This window comes from Vombatus ursinus, unplaced genomic scaffold (genome assembly GCF_900497805.2).
Source record: "Vombatus ursinus unplaced genomic scaffold, bare-nosed wombat genome assembly UNPS02014870.1, whole genome shotgun sequence".
NCBI lineage: Eukaryota > Metazoa > Chordata > Mammalia > Diprotodontia > Vombatidae > Vombatus > Vombatus ursinus.
In genome coordinates this window covers 9504515-9522484 of record NW_020954648.1, presented here as the reverse complement: position 1 = coordinate 9522484, position 17970 = coordinate 9504515, and the positions used below count along the sequence as shown (strand labels likewise).

The window sequence follows — 17970 nt, the reverse complement described above, 5'->3', positions numbered from 1 at the left end:
AGTCACTCACAATGCCAATATAGCATTCAGTGGATGCCCAATGAATAATGATTAAAATAATGACTCAGAAAGACTTCCAAAATTGAGAACAACTCATATTTATATTTTACCTTAAAGCTTGCAAAAGGCTTTCCTCACAACAATCTTGTGTGAGGTAGTTAATTCAAATATTATCTTCATTTTACAGATGGAGAAACTGAAGTTGTTTCCTTTCCATATTTTAAGTGATTTGTTCAGGGTAAGCTATTAAATATTTGAGGTAGGGTTTGAACCTTTTGACTGTCCACTATTCCATGTTGCCCCAAATCAATAAGAGCACAACAGACAGGAATAATATGTACATTCCTTTTTATTTAATACAACACAGACACATGACACATATAAAAGAAAAAAAAAGGAACACTCATGTAAAAGGGCCCTGCCACAAATGAAGGACAGGCAACATCTACAGCTGAATCAAATAAGGCTCCTGTTTTAAAACAGGGAACTGCTAGCTATGTCTGGAATATGAGCAAGGCTGTTGCCAAAAAAAAAAAAAAATTAAAAATTAAAAAATTAAATCCCTGCACTGTTTAGGACATATCCATAGAGTATTTCTTTGACAGATTTGCACTTAGGAATGTTCAAAGCCCTCTTGCCCACTAAAAGACACTAGAATGTGATGGGATGACTAATGTTTTATAAAATAAATCTGCTTTAAACTCTTTTTATGGAACTGTGAAGAGTTCTTAAAAGTAGATCTTTGAAAATGGAGAAAAGTCCATATGATTATTTTGTGAGATTAGAAGAATCCTTCATTAGAGTAGATCTTTATATTAAGCTTCCCAAGGGCAAGGTTCTATCCTGCACAACTAAGAATGCAGGTGGCAGTGGGGTGGTGGGAAGAGGAGGTTTAACTTCCTAGTAGTAATCTGGTAGCTAGCATCCAATCAACTATTAAAAAGGATAAAATGGAAATACCTATGTTCAGTGCAGGGTTTTAGTAGCAGCAGTTTGTTCATATTCCCACTCTAACAAGAGCTGGAAATTAAGCAAGCACCAGGTTGTCTTGAAAAGAGCCTTATACACGCATACATCCCCCCCCCCCCCATACACACACACCCATACAAATACACAAATCACCACCACCCCCCTTTATTTAAAATTTTTTTTACTAAAATAATACAAAAAAGGGAGACGGGTGTATTTACAAAAATCCATGGCTGGTACAGTACATAATTTTTAAGACACACTAAATGCTACAATCTTTCAGGTCCTGAGATTATTACAAGAATCAACTCAAAGCTTGTGTTCAGGTCCAGTTTTTAAAGGAGAGAAAAAATAATAAAAATAGAATATTAAGTCACACACTTGTTTAGAATTACAGTATCCCTTCAAGTTAGCAAAATGCATCTCCCTAATAAACAAACACAATATAGTAATTAGTGCCTATCAACAAGAGCAGCTGCAATAGATTATTCAGGCCCCTTCCTTCAAGGTTGGTTCTGAAGCAAGCTGGTATCATATGTGGCTGGAGAAAGAGGAATATATATACTGGAGGCAAGTTTCTCTCCGGGAAAAGACAGCATGAAGTTACATCCTGTTTTTCTATCACAAGCAAAGGCTTCTTCCCCACATCAATTTTCATGCCTGAGGAGTATGGATATTAGGTGACCCTGAATAAAAAGCTGAGTAAGATAATTACTTCAAAGCAATTATAATATATAAATCTACAGTCCCAAAACCATTTTCAGAAATATGCATTACCTTTGCTATTAAGAAAAAGGTGTGTGTGTGTGTGTGTGTGTGTGCGCGCACACGTGTGTTGGGGGTGAGGTGGTTAGAGGTCTTTTTAGATCCTTAGGAAGGCTTTAAGAAATATTTATATTTGTACGCAGGGGCAAAATAACTGTTCACCAGCCAGAGATTTCATTTCCTCTGCCTTACAACTACATTTGACAACTATAAGTAGGCAAAACACCCTGGGAAAGCCCTCTAGCTTTGCATATTCTCATTTATTGGAGAGTAATTTGCTACTTTTGATAGACTATATAGTTAAATTTTGGAAATTTTTGAAGTGGTGGTAAACAAGGATACTGCAATTTAAACCCTTTCACGGGGAAGTTGGTTAATGGGTAGAGGACGAGTTACATTCCCTAATTTTGAAAGTCTGTAAGCTTTATTGTTGCAAAGATTATTTGCTAAATTAATGGAGCTCATTGAGGTATATGAAATTATGTAGGTATATCCAGGCTTAAAAATAATGTATCAAAAAGGTAGTGGTCAAATTCCTAGTTTGTCAATTACTAAAAGAAGCAGTTCCCATCCACCAATGTCATCTCTAGTTTGTACTGAAGGAATTATTATTGTTCTATACAACTATCTAAGGCAAAACCAGTAGAATTAAAAGGCAATTGGGAGCAACTTTAGATGTAAGGATAGGTTGAATGTGAAAGTTAAAATGTAATAAATTGGGCAAGTGGAGGAGATGCCATATAGTAAAGATGTGGCCAGCCTGCTTACCTTTGTTGCTGCAGACTTCAAGATATGGTTTGAAGAAGATGTTAATGGTCTAATAAATCTACAGGCTTTTAAAAGAAAATTATTTTCAACCTACTCTGGAGTAATGGTATCTTATTTCTCCTTTCATTAGGTTTTAATTAGTCCACTAGTTAAAAAAATTAAAATAGCACTAGAATAACTTGTAAAAAAGCTGACTAAAAACAGTACAATTCAACACGTCACCATTATATGGTAATGTGGGGGCGTCTGAGAACTAAGGAAAAATCAGTACCCTACAGTTAGCTCTGGGGGCTCAACAGGTTTGTAGGAACCAGATCTCTAACAACGGAGGGACTTCAGCAATTCTACCCATTTCCAGGAAGGACTGGATGTGAAAAAGAACTTTAAGAGCAATAAGAGCCCCCATAAAAAAAAACTGCACCTCAACTTCTGAGAAAAGAACAAACCTGCCAATTGCTTTCTCTGAGACAGAAGATGTTACTATCACTACCTTTTAATAGTTGTGAAACCTGCTATTCTGCATTATAATAATAGAAAAGAAAAAAAAGTTTTAGTCATCCACTGAGACCAAGTAACTTCATTAAATCCTGGACACAGATACCTACATAATTACACCTCTCTTCTCAACAGGCATACTTGATATGTTTGGCTAACAGCTTGGAAAAGTGCCAGAAGTTTTGATAACACTATGAAATGGAAATCCATTGAAAGTGGAGGAGGTAAAAGCAGTAGGACATGAAATAAAAATAAAGGTAGATGTTTCTATCACTAAAATTTACTTTTAAACAATTAGTTTTTCAGGACATGTGAAAGAATATAATTTCACATTAGGACACATGAATATAGTCTGATTTACTGAAACAGTTTTTAATAAACTTTTAAGAAAACAGTTCTGGTCTCCCAATACAGTGTGTTAGAAATGGTACAAAGAATCTTTACAAGTTCCTCAACTATGATGTGAATACCACTCTTCTGGAATATATTTTGGACCCTAGTCTTGGCTTTGGAATTGAATGGGAAGAGAATAGGTTGCTAAAATTTCATTCTGGAGAGACAATGTGCCAGTTGAACTGATGGACTATTTAATCACAAAGATTAGAAAATATGAAAATGTGAATTGATGGAAGAATAGGAAGGGCAAGAATTACGGATTTAATTTCCAAAGCTATTTCCAAATCAGAGTTATATAGAAACAAAACTCTGGCTTTTTGATTCAGTTTTGCAGAAAATTGTATGCCTCATTATTTGAAACTCTCTCAGTATTAAACACTCCACTGAAATAGTTTTAGTTCAACAACCCAAAGCCATTTTGTGATATTAACTACAGTCTGGCACCAGTGAAAGGGTTTGCATTTTGTTTTTTAATACAAAGTTCACATTTCAAGTTTAAACAAAACAGAATTTCTCTCTTTTTCCTTGAAGAACACACATTCAACAAAACCTTTTGCCTTAATTCTTTGGGTAGAAGTCTAACATGTTATTTGAGGAATGAGAAAAGAGGAAAAAGTTATATAATACTGGGAAACAAAGAATACATTTATCTGCATAGTTGATATTAGTGACAACTAAGGCTTTATCTGGAAGAAAAAAAAAGCAACAAAACAGCAACCAAAAACAAAAATCAGTTTTTAATTGCTAGAGACAAACTAATTGGTCCTTGGAAAACTCTGCAAGCTAAACCAGATGCTTTGCTTGACTTGGGCTTGGGTGCTCTCTCTCCTGATTTATTTTGGCTAGACAGCCTATATTCATCTCCTTAACTCTCCTGACTGATCCTGATCATGTGCTATAGTCTGAAATCTACAAACACACCCTAATGGCAATTACTCAGCATTTTTACTGTTACTCAAATTCATACTTCCCACTGAGTTTTTATGATGATTAGAAACTTACATATTTGCTACTTGACAAATAGGGAGGAGGAAAAAAGAAAAACATGATTTGATTTTCTTCTGTGAACTGGGAAAAAACCTATTCCCTACTCATGGCAGAGAAGAGTACCTCTCCTACCTCTCTCTCATATTCCTCTGTCTCACATAGCCAATGCAATGCATTCCTGGGCTTTTCTGAGAACAGTGAAGCAGAACCTGGTCACCAATGGAGACGGGAGTGTATAGAGTTGACTGTGCACTTGACAAAATGACAAGAACAAAGTGTTTGCGTAGCCTTTGTCACTTCAGTGCAAAGCTGGCTAAGCACTCTACCAACCCAAATAAAACTGTAGGTTACAGGTGAGCCTGATGTCTGATGCATGTGTAGAAGAACTAAGACTCATTATGCTCATTCCTAGAAAGATCCATTATAAATTGTCTCCCAAATTCTTTTCATCTTTAAAGCGAAAATCCTACCAAGCTCTAAAAAAAGTAGTTTGGTCTGACAAAATTAGCTCTAGAGGAAGAAAACAGCCACCTTTCAAGATTATCAGTAACCCCCAAAGTCAGTCAATTAGAGGCTTTTAATTCATTTGCCATGTCTCAGCCCAGTAGCCACAACCATCCTGTTAATGGCAATGTTAATTTGTGGTATTGACAATTCAGTTACAGGAAGCAGTACAGTGTCACTGTTGTATATTCTACTTTTTTTTTTAAAAAAAGAAATAGTTTTAATCTTTAGAAAACAATCAGATTATGTAATAATTTAAAAACTAATTTGGGATCTCTCACATCTACTTCCACCACTTTACAAAAACAGGACGCTATTCAGATACATGATACCACTTATTGTGCAATCAATCAATAAATGTGTTTCCAGTTCAAACAAATATTTTTTTTTTCTCACCAGGAATAAAGAGAGTGTATTACAATATCAAATCGGTGTCTAGATGAGACTTTCACTGATTTTTCAGAATGTTAAAAATGTTATGGTACTTTTAGACCCATTATGGGGGAACAGTTACTTAGCCTTTACAAGAAAACAATAATAAGACTTTGCACTTAAGTAGGAATTTTAGAGAAACTAAAAATTCTTTTGAAATATTAAAGTTTCGTGATATCCCTGGGAGGTAGGTGAAGATTGTTATACCCAATTTTCTGATGGGTAATCTGAGGCACGAAGGTTAAATGATTTTCCCCTAAACACAACAAACCAATGACAATGCTTATGACTGAACCCAGAAGATCTGATACCTGTTCTAACTCAATAATGCTACCAGGAACTGCTCCTTTCTTCCTCTCCTCACCCTTAGCTTTCCCTCAAGTCAAATTTTTTAAAAGGGAATTTACTGACTACATTAGAGAAGGGAAACACTGGATTCACAAATTAATTAATCTCAAACTTTCAACCCAAAATAATGAATTCCTTTGTAAAAAATTAAGTTATTCTTCTTTGTTTTCAATAGTTACATAGAAGAATTTTAGATATGGGGACATATGTACTTCTTGAATCAAAGAACAACTTTACATAGTCCTGAATCAAGAGCAACATAATGGTCTCCTCCCCGCCAAAAAAAGACCTAAAAAGTCTTCTAAGTATACTATAGAGTTCTTTTTTGAGACTGTAGTCTTCAGCATCTGAACTTTTTGTAGTTGTAATTTTATTTTTTAAAACATATGTAGCTACGGGGATTTTTTTTTAGACACTTTTTTTCAGAAGAAAATTTAGGTTGTTATTTTTTTCTTATAGTGCTTACAAAAACACGTACTTCCCTCAGAGATTGTTTAGGTATCAAACCCCAAATCTAATTTTTACTTTAGTTTTGCTTTACTCCATGCTCAAATGTACTCAATCACCTTAACTTATAATATGCCCTTGTTCCAATACTTCAACAACTGGACATTACTCATAGAAAAGTCTGAAGTGCCTAAACAACCTAATATATCTAGTGGTAGACAGCAAGAATATTGTTTTCATTCCATTTGTGAACCTATATGGAATCATCAGAATAGACTTATGTATGTTCTTTTCCAAAGTATATTCACAAGCATAAACACAAAGCAGCAGCTATTACCATCTGGAAACACGACTGCCAATCACCCATTTCTATTGATTACCCATTTCTTAAAAGCAAGAGTGTTGGAGGAGAGTGTTCAGAAAGGATGCAAGTTCCTAGTTTTTATAATATGTATATGCATATCTATATATATGTATGTGTATATACATATATATGTATACACACACATAAACCTTACACATATAGCCACATATGTATTAGGAAAAGGAAAAGTATTTCAATATGATGTCACCTTGGCAAGTTTAAGATTTTCTTCTCAAATCCCTGACTATTCAGCCTGCACTTTAGGATCTCTGAGAACAATTTCAAAAGGGAAAAAAAAAAGAAAAGAAAAAAAAGGCACTTAACAAAGGACAAAGGCCTGAACAGAGCATATCTTAGAGGGGACAATAATAAGCATTTTGCAAGTGTGGAGACTGATTAAAATTCACCAACATTTTACTTTTTTCCTCCTTAAATTTTTATAAAATAAAAATTGCATAATATTAGTCATTTACCTACTGCATTTGTTTTCTGCTTCATTATTTTAAAAAAACAGGAATAACAACAACAACAACAAAAAAAGCCACCTTGAGATTAAGTGTCCCTACTAACAACTTCAGTTCAGCAGAAATTGGGGAGCTGAAGTATAGGGAGATTTCTCAAGTTTGGTTTGACTACAGATTTTACTTATTCCTCTATTTCCATCTTTTAAAATAAGTTCAAAATCCAAACAATCAAAAACAAAATAGAGGGACCACTGTGATTTCATGGTATACTCCCAAAATAAAACATCTCATTTCTATCCATGAGCAAAATTCTACTATGATCCCCTCTTTCAAATAAAGAACTGTAAACTCTAAAGTTTGCTAATACAGTCAAAGTTCATTTTACAAATGTAGCAGCAAATGTGACAGACAGTTGGAGTCCTAAAAGATGATCCCCAGGAACATATAGTTCTTTTAATAAATGGCAGTCTGAGACAATTACAGGATATCTCTATTTTAACTTCCAGAAAATGTCTTGTACCAAGTGGAGGTCCAAGGGGATATGGTAATGAGTACAGGAAAGAGACTAAAGGTATCTGCCCTTCCCAAACCCTGGGTAGTAAACAACTTAGATCTGCTTTGGGGGAAAAAGATCCTGGGTTAAAAGTCACTTCTAATAGATTTTTACTAAACAGATGTCAAACCCACAGCATTCATACTACTGATTCTGTTTCTCCCTTGTAGATAGAATAAACCCCATCCAACTTCCCTCATTAAAACAAACAAACAAACAAACAAACCCAGCAATATGGGCTACTAACATCCATCACAGGGGTGGTAGGCATGGAAGAGTATATAAACATGATCATCTGACTTCCTGATCCTGAGAAAGGAATTCTATAGTTCAAGATTAACCTGGCTTCTTTCCCCCAGGTCATTCTGAAAAATCTTAATTTATTTTCTCTGGATCTCTCAAGTACATGAGAAGGCATTATTATAGGGTTATCTTTGACATTATTGCTTGCATTTATTTTGGAGGCTCTGAGTGAGCTTGACACTTTGCTCCCATACAGTCCCCAATCTAAGCTCAGTGCTGCTCTGTCAAGAGACAGCTGTACTGGCTATTATTGCTTGTGAATACTGAGGATTTCTTTTTATGTACAATAACAGCTTATATATCATTGAAGGCCATTAAAAATATAAGACAGCTGAAAATAAGCAGTTTAGTCTTCCTGAAACAAGAACCCTGCTGAGTGGGATTCAGTTAAATGTGCTAACTCTCCTTTTGCACTGGGGCATTGCTTTCACTCTTACAGAAAAACACTCTTCCTTTCAAAGAAATGTGGAATCTACTAATGTCCTTTCCAATAATTTAACATGTTTAAAAATCACAAAATTTGATCCTTGCTGAAGTACAAAAGTACAGTATGATCCACAAGTCCCTATGCTCCTGTGCTGAAAATAGTCAAATGAACTGAACATTTTTTCAAGTATGACACACTGTACAAATGTACACTGACAAGAACATGGGGGTGATTTCCAACATTATAATCTAAGTACAAAAATGTGTTTATCTCTTGGCAGAAATTTCTAATTATATATAACCAGGTGTGCAATGGCCTTTTGATCCATCTTGTACAATATTTAAAAAGGTAGGGAAAATAGAACAGAGTATGGTGAGATTACTTATGATTTAAAAAAAAAAAAACACAGATCTGAGAAGAATCCTAGAGAGATTAAGGACTGAATAAAATGAACGCTGAATGTTTCTGAACCCTTGAAAATAAGGATTCTTCAGATACTTCAGTCCTTCAGATACTTCTATTAGTAAGTATGAAATAACATCAGGGAAAATAATTTATAATCCTATTGTCAGGCAGACACAGGAAATTCATCAAAGAAATCAATATGGCATGATTTAACATTAGTTAATTCAAGAAGTATGAGTATTACAGTGTTTCTACTATGAAATTTGAAGTGATGGATTTTAGTACATCATGGCACAATTAACAGAAGTAGCAAGCTTAGTAACACTCTGAAAGCCCTAAACTTCATCACAGATGGCTAGCCTTAAAACAAAAATCTCATTAACATTCATTCAAATAGATACAAATAAAGAAATTCTTTAAACTATTTTCCACTAAGTTTAGTGAATGTGAGCAAAATGCCGACAATACTAAAACGAATGAAGTAGTGGAAAAATATCTCTAATAAAAATTTAACCAAAATTTAAATCAATTCATATTAATCTAGCCCTGGAGTCCCTCTCAGCAACTTCTTCCAAATTCTTCCAAAATGCCTACTAGGGTTGTCAAAACACTTACATTTGCATCATGGTAACCAAAATTCTTAGGTTTACAGAAGAAAACAAAGTCAATGAGTCAGTTTAAATTAACCTTTTCCCTCCATTATGATCAAGCTTTTAAAACTCAAAAATTCAGTTGCATGTTTAAAAAGATGTTCTTTTGTCACAATGTAAAGTCAACATGACTTTAAAATAAAAAAATCCAGATACAAATGTTGGTAATTTAATAGTTTTTTAGGCTATGATGAACTTTTTATATAAAGGAAAATCAGGGTCTGGGTTAGCATATGTACCCTCATAAACCTAAATGAACTGTGTGACATGATTTCCCATGAATAACTGGAAGGAAATCTTTTTGTCAGTGTTCTAATGCTTAATGAATGATTTTATTTTAGGTTAGTCTGTCATTTTATTATACAAGTGGACTGAATACAAAAGCCTTTACTTCTGAGCACAGCTGAAGATATGAAAAACATGGCTTTTAAGAAAGCTATACTTCAAACAAAGAAAACAGAACAACGTTTGTATTTTAAAGCTCAAACCAAAACCAAAGTCAAATCAAACCAAACAAATCACATACTTCCCTTCAGGTGGCCACTCAAAATCCTGTGCCACTAGTGGTTCATATGGAATCAGAACCAGTGGAGGATTCTCAACCCTTCAGATTGACTCTCCTGTTAAAACTTCTAGCTAATGAGGCTTTAGGATCTTCACTGCTACTAATGACAATAGATTTAAGCCATTTAGGATTTAGGTAGGAGAAATGGGCTGTAAAAATCTTCACAAAAATTCCTCACTATACATAATGATACTAGCCCCATTGTTCTTTTAGGAACCATGAATTAATTTTTTTAATGCTGACCTAAAACACTCAAAATATGACTGCCACACAAAATGGCCACTGAAGAACCATTATATAATAAATACACTGATTACTGTCTAAATCAAAAGTTAATCTGAAGTACCACTATCCAAATGAAAAAACAATCTGTTAACTAATGTGAATTCAGGTTAAAGAGAGTCACAAGTCATATTATTAGACTAGCAAGGACTGAGACCACCACAGCAGGAACATTGACCCTGACGGTTTCCCACCTTTCAAAGAGAAAAATGTATCAGTAACTATATTAAAAAAGAGTTGAAATTAAGAATTGACCAATTAATAGCAGACAAATAAAACACCAGCCGAAATTCATTAAGTACCTGTGTCTAAGGGGAAAGTGACCCATTGATAAAAGAGGAAAATCTTTACATTTGATCTGATAGGAGCAAAAGAGACTCCATTTTCTTATTATCTTTAAAAAATCTAGATGATTTAATACTACATATCACTGTGCTAAAATAAGTTTCTGGAGAGGGATTATTATTATTCCTATTTCCTGCAGCATCCTCAGTCCACCTTGTATACTGTTCTACATGGAAGGATTGCTACATGCTGGAGATCCTGCATCAGTAAAGAAGGTTCAAGTTTGATCAGGATTTTTTGAGGATATAGTATTCATCTACTTACTGTATCAGACACTGGACATGTTAATGGGTTCTCTGTGGCAAATTTATTATTTGCTGCATAGGCCACTCAAGCAGACATGATCATTACTCCTGATAAGCTGGTCTAATTTCAGACATACTGGACTAAAATGTTTTCTCTTATTATGAAATTATATCTGCACCCAGAGTGGTCAGGCCCCAACCCCCAGGATGGATGAAATTCACCCAAATCTGTTCAAATTCCTTCTTCCTCCCCTGGGGAAAATCAAGTTTGTACTTCTGTGGGTTTGACAACTGAATCGCTTTAAAGCCAGTTAGCATTGTAACTTTGTCTTTCTGTAGAAGAGAACAACGTCTCTAAGTCTGCACAAAAGCCTTTCTTCCTCCTGCACCTGGCTTTGATCAAGTATTGTTTTCTTTTGCTTTTCCTCCTCACCACAGTGCTTGGGACTAGAGAATGTAAACATTGACAGAAACAGCAGCCCTGTGACCACATAAGTACTTTCCCATCAGGTAGATCCCATCAGCCAATCAAGTGTTCCAACTCCTTTGCTAGCTGGGAAGTCACTGAGTTTTCCGTTGTAATTTAGTGTCCCCTTTACTTTGGCCTCCATCTGAGAAAGAGAAAACAATGGGCCAGTGAGTGAAAAGAGAAAAGTTAGAAGAATCAATTTTTTTTTTAAATCACAATTTGTTAAGATACTTGTGACATTTCATTTCTGCAAAGGTGACTCAGACCTAAAAACAGAATATTTAAAGTAATTAAGACCAAAGTAGTAGAAAAACTGGGATATGAAAATTAAAAAAAAAACACTGAAGGATTCTTTTTATATCAAATTGACGAATTTATATTTGAGGTTCAACTAATTTTGAACATGCCACTTATAGAGACAGCTGGTAGCACACTGGGCAGAGCACTGAGCCTGGAATCAGAAGACCTGAGGTCAATCTGGCCTCAGACATGACCCTGGGCAAGTTACTTAACCTGTTTGCCTCAGTTTCCTAAAGTGTAAAATGGGAATAATAATGATGATGATGATGATGATAGCACCTACTTCTCAGGGTTGTTGTGAGAATCAAATGAGATAATATTTGTAAAGTGTTTAGCACAGTGCCTGGCACACATATAGGCCCCATATAACTGCTTATGTCTTTCCCTTCCCAAAATGGTAATGAAAGAGTGCATATTGGGCAAGCAAAAGGATTCTGTTCATTTGTTCATGATTTTATTTAGCATCTACTATTTGCCTAATGTTGATACTGTGGGGATTTATAACAGTCATAAAATATCTTCTCTATTGTCAGAAGACCTATCTTTTGATTCCTTTAGGAGACACAGACAATTTTGCCTCCTTTCAGTCAATCAGTCAAATGGCATTTATGAAGATCTGACTATGCGCCAGGTACTGCACTAAGCACACAGAAACAAATAAAGGCCAAAAAAAAAAGTTCCTTCTCTCAAGGAGCTTTCGTCTAAAGGGAGAGAAAACATGCAGCCAACTATTAGAATAGGAGCGCTTTGAGAACAGGGACTTTCTTTTTCTGTTCCCAGCACTTAGCACAGAGCTTTGCATATAGTAGGCTCTTAATAAATCTTTTATTCCTTCATTAACTATGTGCAAACAAGACATAGGAAGGATAAACTGAGGATAGTCTCTGAGAGAAGGCATTAACATTAAGGAGGAGTGGGAAAGGAGGCTTGCAGAAGGTGAAACTTGAGCAGTCTCTTGAAGGAAACCAGGAAGTGGAGATGAGGAGAGAAAAGCATGCCAGGCACAGAGGGCAGCCAGGAGACGGAGTGTTATATGTGGGGAATAACAAGGAGTCAGTGTTAAAGCAGTGCAAAGCACATGGAAAGAAAGGTGTATGAAGGGTTTTAAAAGACAAAGGATTTTACACTCCATCCTAGAGGTAATAGAGAGCTTCTGAAGTTTCATTAATTAGGGGTTGATATGGTCAGACCTATATTTTAGTAGATCAATTTGACAGCTAAGTGAAAGATGGACTGGAGTGAGGAGAGGCAGGGAGACCAAAGAGTGGACTATTAAAATAGTTGAGGCAGGAGGTGATGAGGATTTAGAGGAGAGAAGGGGCATAGACAAAGGATATTATGAAGGTGGAAATGAAAAGACTTGACCATTCATTGGATATGGAGGGAAGAGAATAAGGAATAGACTACCTAGGTTGTAAGTCTGGGTGACTGGAAGAATGATAGTGCCTTTGACAGTAATGGGGAAGTTAGAAAGAAGGGAACCCTTGGGGGGGGAAAATAGAATGAATTCAGTTTTAAAGATGTTGAATTCAAGATATCTCTGAACATTGAGGATATATACAAATACACAGTTGGAGATATGAGACTAGAGGCTAGCAGAGAGGTTAAGGTTAGATGAGTAAATTTGAGTCATTTGCACAGTGATGATAATTAAAACCACGGGAGCTAATAAGATCAAATGAAAGAATAGCTAAGCAAATAGAGATTTTATTAGATCATTTTTCTACCAAGGGCAATGAAGATGCTGAATTGAGATGAAACTTGAGAGAGGGCAGAGAAAAGGAGCATTTTCCTTGATGGAAAAATATCAATGGTGAAGGGTGTCAAACATATGGCATTTACCAGAGGAAGGGAATAAGAATTTATATAGTGCCTACTATGTGTCAAGCACCGTGCTAAGCACTTTTAACCAACATCTCATTTGATACTCACAACAGCCCTGGAAGATAGGTGTTATTGTTAACCCTCATTTTACAGTTGAGGAAACTGAGGGTCACACAGCTAGTGTCGAGACCAAATTTGAACTCACACTTTTTGACTCAGTCTCAGTGCTCAATCCATTATGCCATTAGCTACCTAGGCAATAAAGGCACAAATAAACAAATTATTTTACTCAGTGTGATAATTACAAGATGTTTTCCTATCTCTCGGAAAAAGTTACTAATATAACAAGGTAAGGATCATTTATACAGTTTGTATGGGAAGTATAGTGCTGGGAGACATTCCTGTACCTGTAATGTGGGTTTTTGACATCACCTGCATATTAAGTATAAAACTCATAGAATAACAATGCACTTTTAAAATGTGTTCTATTTAGGCAGTTTTAAATGTGTTGTATAAACAAACTTTGTTTCACTAGACAAACTACCTTTTTCAGTGGGTTATGAGATACTTTGGACTTTTAAAAGTACTTGAAAATTAAAATTTTAAGAAAAACTTTTGAACTCCAAAATCTAGGTTTATTGGTATCATTATTCTTATTACTAGCATTTATGTAGTACTTTAAGGACTGCAAAGTACTTTAGAGGGATTATCTCATTTGATCCTCATAATGACTCTGGAAGGTAGGTGCTATTACCCTTATTTTTATAATGAGAACACTAAGGCTAAAATAAGTGACTTGTCCATGGTCACATTGTGTCTAAAGCAGAATCTGAACTCACATCTTCAAGCCTCCAGAAGTCCAACACTTTATCCACTGTACCACCTAGCTCCCCTAAAAAAAATCAACCACCCCAATCTTCCTAATCTTTCCCCAGGAGACTGATGTTACTTGTAGTAGAAGGTGACTCATTTCTAAAGTTCTGAACCTAAACCAGACCATCACAAGGAATTCTGACTTAGACCATTCTTATAGTTATTTTAAATATTTATTTTTTTTGTTGTTTTTTTGTTTGTTGTTTTATTTTAAATATTTACTAAAAGCCACCTTTATCAGGTGGCACCAATATGTCCCATTATTCTAGGCAGCTACCTATATGTGATATGACTATAGCTTCCCCAAGCTGCTTTTGACATAAGATTCAACACAAGTCCAATAACCTTTTTAGTCTGCTAAACCTAGGAAGACAGTAAGATAAAGACTGCCTACATCTTTATTTGATTGGGGTTAAGAATGGGGTTACTTATTACATGGGCTTCAGAGGAGAGCAATTCCATATCTATCTCAAAATGGCTACACAGATTCTATCTGTACTGAAAAGTGAACATTACTTGATTCAAAGGCAGCTTTTTGTGCAGCAACCAGAGAGGGTAATAAAACCTCAGTCTGGGTCTGGGATTAAAAGGTCATCTGAGAAGACTACCCTATGCAGGTGCTTTCTAACCCTGCCTCCATAAATGTACTGAGGTTCTACTGCTGGCAGCAGCAGGTACCTAAGGGTCAGGTATTTTGAATATATCATCAAATTCTAAAATTAAGTTAGTTGAGTTGAGTATATACAAATAATCACGTAGTTAGAAGGAATAAAATGAATGCTTAAAACTACAAAAATATACCCTAATGGTTATATGAGAACTTTAAACTAAAATATGCTGGCAGGAAGGCTGGGCAGAGAATGATATCCACAGCAATATTATCTTAACTTAAAGGAAAAAGAGGCTGGCTCCATGGATACAGTTCTCCATAGGTCTGGGGAAGGCAAGTGCAGAATAGCCTAACTTATTTCTTCTAATGAACCTCAAGGACACCTACATTTTAAAATGTATATGTATTTAGGACACATACATTTTACTATATAATTAACTGCATTCATTTTCGGTTAGGTTACTAATTGATCCAAATCTACTAGGATGACATTTAGCAGTAGTAGTTATACAACACTAGCAGGAAGCAGAGCTTATTAGGCCTTACTAATCCACAAGCTTTGGATGCATTAATTAGACACTAAAAATAATTTCATAAGAAATTTTAAGGTTTATACATAAAAAAGCATTTAAAATTCAGCTGAGCACAAAATGTGCAAAATTTAAGAAACTTAGACAAATCATAGAAAACAGGTTACAGATGAATTTGTAATTTTGTCTCAAGTGGTTGTATGTGTTTCCGTCAGCTGAACCAAACAAAGAAATTATCATTATGAATGAGCTGTCACAGTAACAACATAACCTAAAAGGATTTAAAGCATAATTATTGTAAAATGTGTCAATCTTTTCCCTTATTTTTTGTGTATTTTGTTGTAAAAATTTTTTTCTTAAAAATCTCAGGCAAGTAGCTTCCTGGGATCAGGTCCAGCGGCCTAAACTTTAGTTTAATTTAATATTTAGAAAAAGATGAAGACACTAGGGTGAATTTGGGAATTGTTCTGGGGGGTGGCAGGGCAGAAGAAGTAAACTCTCTCTAGAAAATCCACTGTTTAGAAACTGACTTTTCCTTAATATATCAAGACAACATTTATAGAGGGCTTTCACATAAGATCTTAGGTAAAGAGTTAACTTCCGTTGTCACCAATATTATTTGGTATTGTTCTGGAAATGTTACCTATGACAATAAGAAAAAGAAACTGAAGAGATTATTTCTTTCCGTAGATAATATGTGCTGGTTTAGAGCAATGGTGTCAAACTCAAATAAACTTATTTTAAAATTATTTTTAATACCTTATTAGCACATTCAAACTTCGTTGATTAATAGATCCTCATTTTGTTATGAAAACCTGCAGGTTGCATACTGACTTGGAAAACCACAAATTAACATTACCTATGTTGTACTGTAGGGCCTCACTCAGAATTTGGGGCCTGGAGTTTGATACCTTAGATTTAAAGCACCACAGAGATTTACCAAAAGGATACAAAATAAACCCACAAAGTCATCAGTGCTTCTGTACATTACCAAACAAAACTCAAAGAGATATAAAAATGCCATTCAAAATTAATACAGAATATATATACACATATTACACATAACATATAGACATATCTTGGAATAATATAAATATAAATACAAACTACTTTTTCTTTAAATTTTTAAATTAATTTTCACAAACACTAAAAAATAGGTATTTATATATACATAGAACAGAAAAAGGAGACTGTATATGAAACTGCAGATAGCTATTATGTATGGCTCACTTTTCTTTTTAAGTAAAAAATAATATGAACCTAGTTTTCTTTTTTCCCCCAACTTTAGTTTTAATTGATATTTTCTGGTCCCTACATTACCACAGTATCCTATGTGTACCACCCCTTCCCACAGAGAAATCCTGTATGACAAACAGCATTTTTTTAAAGAAGAAAAAAAAAGAATTAGTATTTACTTTGTTTCCAATTCTGAGCTATCATAAAAAATGTTGATATAAATATTTTGAAGTATATGGGGGCTTTTTTCTTATTAATGTCTTCCTTGAGCTTTAAGCTCCATAACTGGAGTCTCTGAATCTGGAGTTTTCAAAGCTATCCGGTCTGTTTTTTCTCTGATCTTCCTTCTATCATTGCTTCTGCATTTTTAAAAAGGATAACTCAATGACCCTTTTTTTCTTTCCTTTTTTTTTTTAAACTACCCTATTCCTATTCCCCCCTCTTACTCCTATGGGGGGCGGGGAAGACTCTTATAACACATGATCAAACAAAGGAAATTCCCAACTGTCCATGTCCAAAAATGTATTTTGTATTTTGAGTCCATCACTTCTCTTATCAGAAAGAGGGTAGCATCCTTCATCATAAGTCGACTAGAACTGTGGCTGGTCATTTGTTGTTCAGTCTTTTCAGTTAGGTCCACCTCTTCATGTCCCCATTTGGAGTTTTCTTGGCAAAGATACTGGAATGTTTGCCATTTCCTTCTCCAGTGGATTAAGGTAAACAGGGTTAAGTGACTTGCCTAGGGCCACACAGCTAATAAGTGTATGAGGCCAGATTTGAAGGCAAGTCTCCCTGACTCTTGGTCCATAGCTTTACCCACTGTGCCACCTAGCTACATTGATCTAAATTCTCCAGTCTTTCAAAGTAGCTTTTCCTTATAATGTTGTTACCGTATAAATTGTTATCCTACTTCTGCTTACTTTTCTCTGCAACAATTTTTACAGGTCTTCTTTGGTTTCTCTGAAACCATACATTCCTTCCATTTTTTACAGCACAATAATACTGCATTACATTAATATATCACTGGTTTAGCCATTTCCTAAGATATGTACCCCCATTCTCCTTAGTTTTCAGTTCTTTGCTACTACAAAAAGAGCTGCTCTAAATATGTTTGTATATATTGGTCCTTTTCCCTTGTTGCATTAGTGTAGTGGTATCAAATACATGAACGAGAATATTATTGGGAAATATTTTTAAAGTAAATAAAAATACAATAAAATAGGTAATATTAATATTCAATTTTCTAAGTCAATACACAGTTTATAGGGATCCCTTTGTATGATTTTGTGGTCCCCATTTCTATCTTGAGTTTGACACCACTGAACTAGTGTGCCTGTCCTCCTTCAGCTCTCACACTTGTAATTTTCTTTTTTTGTCATGTTTGCCAACCTGGTGGGTGTGAAGAATCCCAATT

The 17970-nt window shown here is 35.0% G+C and overlaps 1 protein-coding gene across 1 annotated transcript in view; it reads right to left on the bottom strand.

Moving 5' to 3' along the window:
- Positions 1-367: 367 nt before the first annotated feature.
- UBN2 (ubinuclein 2) overlaps positions 368-17970 on the bottom strand; it is a 120710-nt gene continuing 103107 nt past the window's right edge. The window contains exon 17 of the mRNA XM_027842285.1: positions 368-11325. Within this exon, the coding sequence (XP_027698086.1) occupies positions 11276-11325 (50 nt within the window). The 3' untranslated portion in view covers positions 368-11275. The remainder of the gene's footprint in view (positions 11326-17970) is intronic.